The sequence below is a fragment of the Parasteatoda tepidariorum genome, chromosome 3 (assembly GCF_043381705.1).
Source record: "Parasteatoda tepidariorum isolate YZ-2023 chromosome 3, CAS_Ptep_4.0, whole genome shotgun sequence".
Lineage (NCBI taxonomy): Eukaryota > Metazoa > Arthropoda > Arachnida > Araneae > Theridiidae > Parasteatoda > Parasteatoda tepidariorum.
In genome coordinates, this window is record NC_092206.1 from 95,604,769 (window position 1) to 95,616,214 (window position 11,446).

The following is an 11,446-nucleotide window of genomic DNA, read 5'->3' on the forward strand; positions in this document are numbered from 1 at the left end:
ATGTTATGTTACCATGCGTAATAAGAATGGTATACATATACAAATAGTATGTAGATAAGTACAAAAAAGAGTAAATAAGATAACAGTGCAGTAGCAAAATAAAAAGAAATATATAGCATATTGAAGCGTTAATTACTTTTAAACAAAGAAAAGGTATGCTCTGTGTTCAGCTAAATATGTTAACGTTAATTATTAGAATGATAAAGATATAAAAAGTATATAGATAAATGGCAAAAAAAGAGTAAATACGATAGCATATATATAGTAAATAGATATAGTATATTGTAGTGACAAACTCTCTTTAAACAAAGAAAAGTTATACATTGTGTTGAGCATGGTATGTTACCATGAGTAATAAGAATGATAAAGTTACTTCAAAATAGAACAATTACCCATACATAAAGAAGGAAATTTTCTCAGATTATTCCTCTCATCAGCATATAACATATACCACTGGATCCATAAAGTTAAACTTAATTGCGATTGCGTTTGTGTGGCACAAAATGATACTGATCCATATGGAGTTGGTGTGGTAATCAAACAACGCAATTGTAAATTGATGCACATCCTTAATGACTTTCATTCATTTTTTATGAACGATTTCAAATTATTTTATCGCATATACCAATGTCAAAAATACCAATTTTAAAAAAAACACTCATAAATAGTGTAACACTTGTAACAAAATAATGATTTAAAATCGTTTAATTTTGTTGTATGCTCATAATGTCTGGAATACAGAAATTTAAAAAATAAATCAAGAACATTATTTCAGATATGTTTTTGTTTTCTCGCCAAGGAATTTCAAATTGGAAAGCTCATTACATTCTGTGATGTATCCAGAAGAAGCAGATTATAAATGTCTTGATCAGTATTTTTTCCAGTAGATGAAATTGCAGATCTTTTTCCAGTAGAACTGTAGCGATCACCACCTCTTGGAACCCAAAGGAGGAATGAAAACTGGTAGTCAAGAGTTTGGTCTCGGAGCTCAATCAAGCTAAGTTGAAGGGCATTGAAAGATGCTCGTCCAATCATCGGAGGTTCGATTTCCACTAATTTTTGCGTTAAGTTTGAAGAATAGTTGCAGTTATAGACGGAAAAAATTACCAAAAGATGCAGCTTTCCAAATAGAACCATGCACTTTTTTTGGAATTCCGTAATATTTTTAACAAATTTCTACAATTATTTCGAAGATTTCATTATAATTGATCAAATAAAGCTCATTTTTTTCTCTTCCTTTCTTAAATTTTAAGAAATTTAGTAACAAGGATCAACTATTTATAAAATAAAAACTTTCTTAGTCAGTTTAACAGTTCACGTTTTTTGAACATTTATTTTTTTGCGATACAACAAATATCCAAAACTTATTCAAGGAGATATACATATCTATTGCCATACAACATTAGCTAAAGATATTAAATTTACGTATTCTTTAAAAAATTTATTGCAATAAATAAAGCATTCTTAAATTCTTCAATCATTACAGTATACATTCAAATTTAAAAATCACGCAAAGCATTATAAATAACTAATAACAAACATTTTAATACAGACATAATTATAATTTATTTAATTTAAGGAAAAAGGAAATATAGAGTCCGAGTTATTATAAAGAACTTTACAAAATTCTAAAGATTTCAAATACTTTCTAATGAAATAATATACCAGCCTCTTTTTTTTACAAATAATCAATTTAAAAATTTTTAATATTAATGATTCTAAATAAGGAACAGTTAATGCATATAAACAAGGTAACTTCAGGAATTCAAAATAGTTGAAATTAATTATGCTGAGAGATGCGAAATTGTCAACTCGCTTAAGAACCTTATGCATATTTATTTGAGACAAATAAATAAATTCTTGTCTTTTTTAAAAAAAAAAGTACTGATTGACAGCATAATATATAATATATAATTAAAGCATTAATATAGAATTAAAAGAAGATCAATATTAAAATTAGACAATGTAAATTTCTTAGCTAAAACTTTCAACTCACTTCCAAATTCTAATAAAGTACTGCAGCTGTACTGTGGGCCAAAAGGAAAAAAAAACAGACTATGAATAACTTTTGACCTAATGGTTGAATCTTCACTCTGTAAGACTTCTTCATTGTTCGATATTTTAAGTTAAGAAATCAGACTCAAACACGTTCTTTGCTAATGTACTTTATAAACATAATTTTTTCTTAACTGATTTGGATTTCTGACCCCTAAAATATAGGATTAGCAGCAATCTGGGAAATATGGTTCCAATAGTTTGGTCAGGAGAGTGACCCAATGTTTGGATTCATTAATGTTAATTTTACTTTCTGCATAGTTCTTCATATATCTAGAACTTTTTAAGGGAATCGAAAATTTTTTGCACACAATTATAAAATTCGTTTATCTAAAGACAATTCCATACGAAAAATAATATATATAGTAAAATAATATATATTAGTATATATTTATTATTTTATTTAATACTAGTTGAAAAAACTTTGAACTGTACACAATTCTTAGGTCATTTAAAAAAATGCAGTTTTACATGGCAAAATACAAAGTTTGGACGAAATCGGTTGAGTACTTCCAGAGAAATAAAATTTTAAATATATGACTTTTCTAAAATGATTTCTCAGGGACTATTCTACCGAGTTTGCTCAAGCTTTGAATTTCACCATTTAAAATTACCTGCTTTAAATGACTTCAAAATTTTTACACACTTCAAACTTTTTCCAATTGTTACTGAATAAAATAATAAAAAAATAATAAATGCATACTAAAATTAGTTTTTTGAATATAGTTAATTATCTTCGGACAAAAGAATGATTCCCGAGGTATGGCGAAATATGCAAAAAGTAAAATTAACATTAATGGGTTCTAATTTTAGATTGCTCTCCTGACCAAACTATGGGAATCATATATTTTTGAGGACAGATTTTAAAATCCGTCGGAAAAAATACGTTTATTCACAGAAAATACGCTATTATGTCTGATTTCGTAATTCTAAATATTGTTTACTCTTATTGATTAGCATATTTAAGGCAATTTCCTAAGACATGAGGATTGAGTCGTAGAACGTGAAGATCCGATCTTCAGATCATAAGTTATATCTTCAGAAAATAAGTCCGTTTTTTTTTTTTGGTTCACTGTACACTAAAATCAGAAAGTGAATATAAATGTCCAGAATATTACTATTCAAACCATTTTTTTTTATTACAATTGCAACAGTTTTTCAAATTTTAGATCAAACGCACTTCTGGTTCTGACATATGCAATGATATCATAATGATCATGGTATGAAATGTAAAAAAAAAATCAAAGAATAAAAGTTTTCTAATTTTACTAGAAAAGCAAGCTTATTTTACATCCTTAAAAAAGTGTAAAATAAATTTTTTCTTTCAATTTATTCCAGTTATGTATTCCAGTTTATTTATAAAATTCCATCAAATTTAAATCATACGAATAAATTTATATTACACATTTCACAGAAATGAAGATAAAATTAATATGGCATTTAAAACTTTTACAGCAAAAGAAAAATATTTTGATCAGCAGTTTATAAAAATTTACTGAATTCAATTAAATAATATCTGAGAAATTCAGCAATAAAATTTCTTTGAAGTGTTATATTTAAGTAATAAAATTGTTATAAATTTATTAAAATTTATGGACCTTTCGATCCCAGAAAGATACGCAATGCAAAAAAATTAAAAAATAAGCGTTTTTTTAAATATTACTAGAAATGCACTCTTATTCAACATCCTTGTAAAAGTGTAAAATTTACTTTTTATTTCAATTCATATATTATGTATTCCAGTTTGATTTTTAAAATGCCATCACGTTTAAATAATATATATAATCCTTTTATTTTGTAAAAATGTTTTTCTCTACAGTTTAGAAACTTAACTTTACTTGCAAACTTTTCCTTTTTTTATCCAATTAAGAAATATTGAAAAAAAAAATTATAAATTTAAAAGTATTTAAGACATAATTTTCTTCAAATTCTCTATAGAAAAAAGAAAAAAAAGTATGTTAAAAACTTTAAAATTTTTGCGGATTTTTTTAGTTGGGAAGATTCTTAATTTGTTTGAACCGATGCCCATAGTTAGTGATAAATAAAATCAAATTATTGATAACACATTTGAAAGTCCTTGTATATTGCTTAAATTGTTTGAACCGTTAGACATGAAATCATAACTATATTGTGCTGCAATTTAAGAAAAATCATCATCCCTGCGGAGAGAATCTGTTTGCAATTAAGTGCACGCCAAATGGATAAGTTGCCAGCGAGAACGTATACCAACATCGCCAACTCACATTTAAAGAAACTAATGAAAGAATAATAAATATTGTTTCTTTAGATGATTTTAATCTAGAGCGAAATAAAAGTAAAAATTCTTTATCTCGCATTTGATTTGTAATGAGCATGCCAGCACAAGATCTCCATTTTTAGTGATCCAATCAAATCCAATGCTCTTGCAACGTAATATAGTTGTTTCTTTTTACTGAACAAATGTTCTCCTTATATTTATAGAAATATGTCGCCAAATCTAGAGTGTCCAAGTCAATTATTATGAAACTCTAGCCTTTTTTAATTATTCTACCGTAAAAGACAGCTCGAATAAAATTTTTGTCTGATGTGTTTAATTCTTAAAAGCTTATATATTTTTAAAGCATATTTTTCTAAGTTCATAACAAAATAAAACGGGATTATATGCAGTCGCAGAAAATTACTTAAATGCTAAATCCTATACTTCAATTGTCTTTTCTTAACTTGCAACACTGTATAGTATTGAGTTAAACCAATCTATTAATAACAAAACTGATTAGAGAATTTGTGTAAGTCGCTTAAACCATTAACCATGGAATCATAATCATATCATAGACAGGGTTAAAAATAAAGGGCCAAACTGTCGTCATTGGCGACTACAAATTTTAATTGGCGAGTATATTCTTATCTTTTCAATTGCTAACTGACATTTTTATCCATAAATATACTTGTAAAAAAATCTGTCTGAGAATTGGCGCGTATTCTTCAAATTTCTGGTTATGAGGTAATCGAAAGTTGATTGCTCATATGCTCCATTCGAGATTTATGAGTCATGATAGTTTCAATTTAAAAATATGAGGAATTTTAAAATTATTTAGAAATCTATGGGTATGACTGCCGCTTTAAAAAAATGTGAGTTAACGTCGAAGATGGCGATAACGACGAAAATCGAAAGCTTGCGTCAAAGTTATAATTCAAATGTGTGATTCGAAATTTACCAGCGTAATAATATCTGATTAAATGCAGCAAGAAAACGGAAACATGTAGAAATCTTTAACGGCAATCCTTGAAAAACACATGAATTTACGATTTAATCAATACCAACTCAAAGGAGCGTGTTTGAAAATCAGTAGGTGAATTACTCATGTACGCGATTCTAGATTTATGAATAGTTTTTTATTAAAAATGCCGGAATTTTAAATAGTATGGCGAAATTCATGGATATAGTCACTGAAAAAGCAATTTGAATAACAACATGAATTCAAGACACAAATCATAAGCGTGCATCAATAATGTATCCAAATGTGAGATTCGAAATTCACTTGTCGTAATAGTATCCTATTAATAATTTCTAAATAATTACTATAATAATATTCTATATAATAATTGCTAAAAACCACATAGATTTATGATAAAATCGGTGAAAAATTGAGCCCGTCAAAAGATAATTATTTAGATGAGCGATTTGAAAGACGTGTTAATATCATATTAAAAAGTAGAAAAATGCAATTGATTCAAGTTTTTTTGCCAAATACTATGAAGCACATTCTACACATTTTATTCACAGAAATTGAGCAATTTTAAGTTAATTCGAGTTTCGTGATTTCGGAATTTCCTGTGAAATTCTTCAAAACAAAGGTTTTTTTTTTTCGAATTTGCGTCTCATGTTATATAATTGCATAAAAATTAAAACCGTGGTGATAAACCTTTTTACGCGTAATCGCAAATTTTGAAATATAATATAAAAAAATATAAAAATTTAATTGTATAAACAAAATACTTTGAAACCTAATAGATTTTCTTTATGTTCAAATTTCTTTCTTAACATTTTATATTTTATCATGCTGTCATATGAATTTCATACATTTGTAATAAGCATCCCTAATTTATGTATTTGATTTTTATGAATGAATGTATACAACAAAATTTCAAATTCAGCAGAAAAAGAACTATAAATGGAGGAAGAGCGAATAATTTTAACAGGCTACTAGAAATTTTGCCAACAACCGACATTATTTGAATTCTTGGATCATGGAATCATAATAAGTTGATTGAATCGTTGGTCATTAAATCACAATTAGTACTGATTGAAATTATATTACTAATAACTCGACTGATTAAAGGGATTTGGCAGGAAGAACCACTACTCGTGTGATTAAAATTCATAGTATTTCAACTTTAAATCATTTTTAAAACAGGTAAAGTATTTGAGTAAGTTGCTTAATTAGTTAGAACAGTTAGTAATGGAATTCTACTTATTATTGATCAATATTAACTTATCGATAACATGACTGATTTTAGAGTGAGTTGCTTAAGTTGTTTCAACCATTAGCCATGAAATCGCAATTAGTACTGATAAAAATCAAATCATTGAATACACAACTGATTGAAGAGTTTGGGAAGGTTTGGATTAAACATGTGCTTCACGAGCTTTATTTTCAGTGTAGTGGAAAAAATTCCCCTGAGTAGTTTTGAAGGCTGTACCGACAGAAAGTCCTCCATTAAAGAGCATACAATATCGAAAGTTTTCTCTTCATGTCCTGATCTGATAGCTTTCAACAATTTCGAATACACATCAAAGAAATCAATCTCTTCTTCTTCTTCTTTGATTGTCAATAATTTCTTCATTTGCTCCAGATTTCGGGTGATTTTTAAAGCTAGAGATCTTTGTTCGAAAGGGGATTCACGTTCGATCTGATTAGAGTACTTCTGATTTGAATATTTGCGAACAAATAAATCCATTAAAAGTAAAGCAGAATTTATGTCTCCATGAGTGAGGGCATATCTTTTAAACTTCGAGTTATCAGTAGAACCATTCAGCGTACTCAAATTTGGTAATAAGTTTTTATTTTCATGAAACTTATGATAACTTCGCGTAACTTTTATTGCACGTCGTTTGTAGCCTTGTGTTAATTTTTCGTCCTCGTACTCTTTGTTCTCCACATAAATTTTTAATTCCTCAGGAGTTGAATCCTTAAACTTTTCACATATTCTTATAACTTCTTTGAAAATACCATTACACGTCGATTCGTACTTTGTTTTGTCTCCTGCCACATCATCAAATATATCTTTGCATAACGATTGGCAAATTAATTTCATTAAAGTCTCGTTATGGTATATTTGATGCATAAAATATATTGTTTTTTTAACTTGGTGACTACTTGCAGCCCATAGCGCGGGAGTATAAAAATCACTTTTGTCACGAATCGTTACATCAGCTCCTCTCCCTACAAGAAGCTTTATATCTTCCATGTCACCAAAAAAAGCAGCATAAGACAATGGTACAAACTCATTTAAATCCTTTTTGTTCGGATCTATATGTTCAAGAATCTTTTTAAAAATTATGGTTTCCCCTTTGAACATTGCTAGAAGAAGTGGAGGAGTAAAAGTTATATTTCTTCTTTCGAAATATTTTCTATTCTTTACCACCAAATTTGCACGGTCGAACTCGCATGAGACGTTAAGATTTATATTTTCTTGAATTAAAAACAACGCTATTTCTTTGTAACTTTTGGAAATTGAATCACATATGAGAACTGAGGACGAAGTCGTATAGTTTCTGTTTATATCAATATAGTCATCATTAACTAAGTTAGTTAGTTTTGTAATATTGTTTTTGGAAACTGCTTTGTACAAGGGATCAAGATCACACCAAGCTAGATCGATTTTGTCTTTTTTCAGATAATCTACTATGTCTAAATGCTTGTATAACTTTGCACGACACATGAATCTATCCCTCGCAGTCTTTTCGGCTGATCTCTCCCTATCAAGATCAATAACGTTTTTTTCAAGAATGTATCTAAACGCGCCTAGGTCATCCTTATCAATAAAGTGGTAAAGAAATGAGCCATCCATTGCTGTATCATTGTAGGCGCCTTCGTCTATGAGAAAATCAAGAGCAGCTAAATTGTTTTGCTTAGCAAAAAGAGTTAAAAACGATGTGCCTGACGAATCGGTGAAATTCGATCCCCCCTCTTTTTCTTTAATATAATCGTATATATCGGTCCCGTAAACATCAATCTTTTCTATTGAAAAATAAAGAGGTGTGAAATTATAGTAGTTCCTGGTATTTATAAATTGAGGATGATCGGTTAATATATGTTTTACGATTTCAACACTCCCACCGCTAATAGCTCTATGAAAAGGCAAATTACCATCATTATCAGTAGAACTTAAACTGGAGCCATTATTCTGAAGCAGCTTAAAATTTTCTATTCTTCCGTAATATGCCGCCAAATGTAAAGGCGTCGATCCATTGACAGTTCTGCTTTCAATAGCAACTCCTTCATTTAACAGAATATTCGTAACGCTTGTATCATTGTGCATTACTGAAAGGTGGAGTGGTGTATAGTTTTCCTTCAATGTTTTACTTTCCAGTAGAGCCCCTCTTTCTATCAAAAATTGCAATATGTCATATTTTTCTCTAGCAGCTGCAACATGAACAGGAGTAACTGCATTATTATCACCATCATTAATAAGAGCAGAATTCACTGTTACTAACTGTCTTACAACATCAATATGGTTAAAATGGACAGCATAGTGTAAAGCCGTCCAACCTTTCTCGTCTTTAACGAAGACATCTATTCTAGTGAGATTTGAAAGTAAGATGTTAACTAGATCCAAATATCCTTCCTTTGCAGCATAATGTATGGGAGTCAAACCGTATTTATTTTTTATATTTAAATCTGTGTCAAATTTACCTAGCAGCTTTTTCACGACAGAAGTTAAATTTCGAATGACTGCCAGGTTCAATGGAGTATATTCGAACTCATCTACAACATTTTGATTAATTTCATTTTTTGACAACAGGTTTTCAATGATATCCATTTGAGGAATGTCGCTTAAAATTGAAAAGTGTAAAGGAGTGTAATTACCGTTATTAGGCGCATTTACATCAATTTTAGAATTTTTCAATAATTCCTCTACAATATTCGTAAACTGTCGACTGACAGCAAAATGCAAAGGAGTTATTCCTCTGTTATTTTTAGCGTTAACATCTGCTCCCTTTCGAATTAATAGCTTGACGTTGCGAATTCTGTTGTATTCGCAAGCAAGATGTAAAGGAGTGTTTTCCTCTCGGTCTTTTGCATGAACCAAGGAAGCATTAGTTTCCAAAATATGTCTTAAAATAGTATTTGTACTTAAATATTTTGCTGCAGCGTGACTAGCTACTCTTTTTCCTTCATATATTGCTGAAATGTTTGCTCCAGCTTCGTGTAAAATTTTTAAAGCCCCTAGCCCAGCCTCTTCGCTAATGGTGTCACTTTTTGCCAAGTTGTAAAAGTTTCTATCGATGTCTCTAAAGTTTCTATCTGAAGTTTCTAAAATTTTAACTAATTGTGGTTTTGCTTCCTCTGGTCCACCGATCAATTTTCTGTAAACAAATCTTCGGTATTTTCTTGAGTCTACTTTTATCAGTGGACTAGCACAATTAGTAATTTGCATCGGCTCACTCCAATCACTAACTGATGAAAATGTACCATTATTTTCGTATTGAAAGGCGTAGCTTACTTTATATCCCGGAATCCAATTTAAAAATGGAGTTGCAATGCAGGCATTATTTGCTGTATTCTCCGGGAATCGGATTATTACATTATTTACAGGAGAATCAGATATTATGAGTTTCTCCATATCATAAAAACTTTTTTCGAATAATTTTAATTTTTCAGTCTCATTCTTAATGTTTTCGTACTGTTCTTCTTTCATGTATCTAGAAAACACAACGTTTTTTAAAATGGGCAATACTCTATTGTACAGTGATTCTTCCTGAGAAAAGAGAGTATTTGTGAAATCTAGGTAATGTGCCTTAAAACGGTTGAAATAAAAATTAAATCTTAAGAAATCGTTACGACTGTGATAATAAATGGCCAAAAATAAGTTTTGATCTAATAACGCAAGGACGATTTCGATATATATTTGAATTCCATAAGCTACAGTTAAGAGAGAATCGAAGGCATTCGCACGATCAATGTGATGGAAAATACCATGTTCTGGATCTGTGATAAATAATAAAGAATTGTACAAAGTGTGCTCATCTGAATTAGTTACTGAAACCAAATTATATAACTCATTGCGATTATTCAGCTCTTCTATAAAGAAGACATAATTATCGTCATGAATTCGCATCCACGTTTGACGTTTCAATTCAACTAAATCACTAATTTGATTTACATTTATAATTAAATCTACAAATTTCTGTTTTTTGAACGTTTTAATTACTCGGTCAAAGCCTTCTTTCATTTCTTTTCTTGTTTTTTCCGCAAGCAACAACAATTCGCTTATTTGTTTTGAAACTCTTCCCAACATTTCTGATTTTCTATCTATTCTTCGATTGTTTTCGTTAATCTTGCCCTGTAATGAGTGTTTGTATTTATTTTTATCAGGATCGGGACAGCCTATTGCAGCACTCTTTACGTCGCTGAGACCTTTCATTACGCCAGATACAGCCAAGACACCCACCATTATGACATTTAAGGGAGTAATCAAACTGAAGATTCCTGAAAAAAATCCAAACCATCCGGCGGTGACTGTTGCTACTTCCGATATGGTCCCTAACCTAGCGCAATGGTCTTCCTTGTTTAATTTATTCATCCTACGCTTTTTCCGAATTAACACCTCAAAATTACTATTATTTAACGTCATTTTTAGATGCAAGGAAAAAAACTATATTTCCGTTACATTTACAATAAGGATATACTTACAAATTAACTATTGGTCTTGAAAATAAAGAGACAACGCTTTAAGAACAAGATCCTGAATTTCTTTTGAGATCTGTTTATTTATATGTAAATTCTTCATTCATCTGTCATGTCAGGCATTTATTTTCGCCATGTGCTTCTATACGGTTCAAATATTTAATAGTGACATTCAAGGGCATTTGTAAACAAATGAAGAATTGTTTGATTAGTAATTTCAAACATGCTGAAGAAATCTGTATACGAGTGTTTGTTTAAAAAACTCGACAGATTAATGGAAGTGGTGCAGGTGGTATTTCGAAAGATACGATTTCACAAACAATCAATGTTGTATTTAGGAAAATAAGATTATAGCATAAAACTTATATGAAAGGTATGCGTGTAAAGAAATCAAATTTAAATATTAATATATTTATTAGAAATGTTTTGATTTTTTTGTTCAAATTTTGTACTCAGCTTTGCTGCAGTAGCGAACTGCTGTGGTGAAAATTTACCAAAAA

At 29.6% G+C, this 11,446-nt stretch overlaps 1 protein-coding gene across 1 annotated transcript; it reads right to left on the minus strand.

The window, feature by feature from the left end:
- Positions 1–1,087: 1,087 nt before the first annotated feature.
- LOC107456845 (alpha-latrocrustotoxin-Lt1a-like) lies at positions 1,088–11,011 on the minus strand. Its single transcript, XM_016074809.3, has one exon. It carries the CDS (start codon positions 10,891–10,893, stop codon positions 6,619–6,621), a length of 4,275 nt encoding a protein of 1,424 aa, XP_015930295.2. The 5' UTR covers positions 10,894–11,011; the 3' UTR covers positions 1,088–6,618.
- Positions 11,012–11,446: the final 435 nt, after the last annotated feature.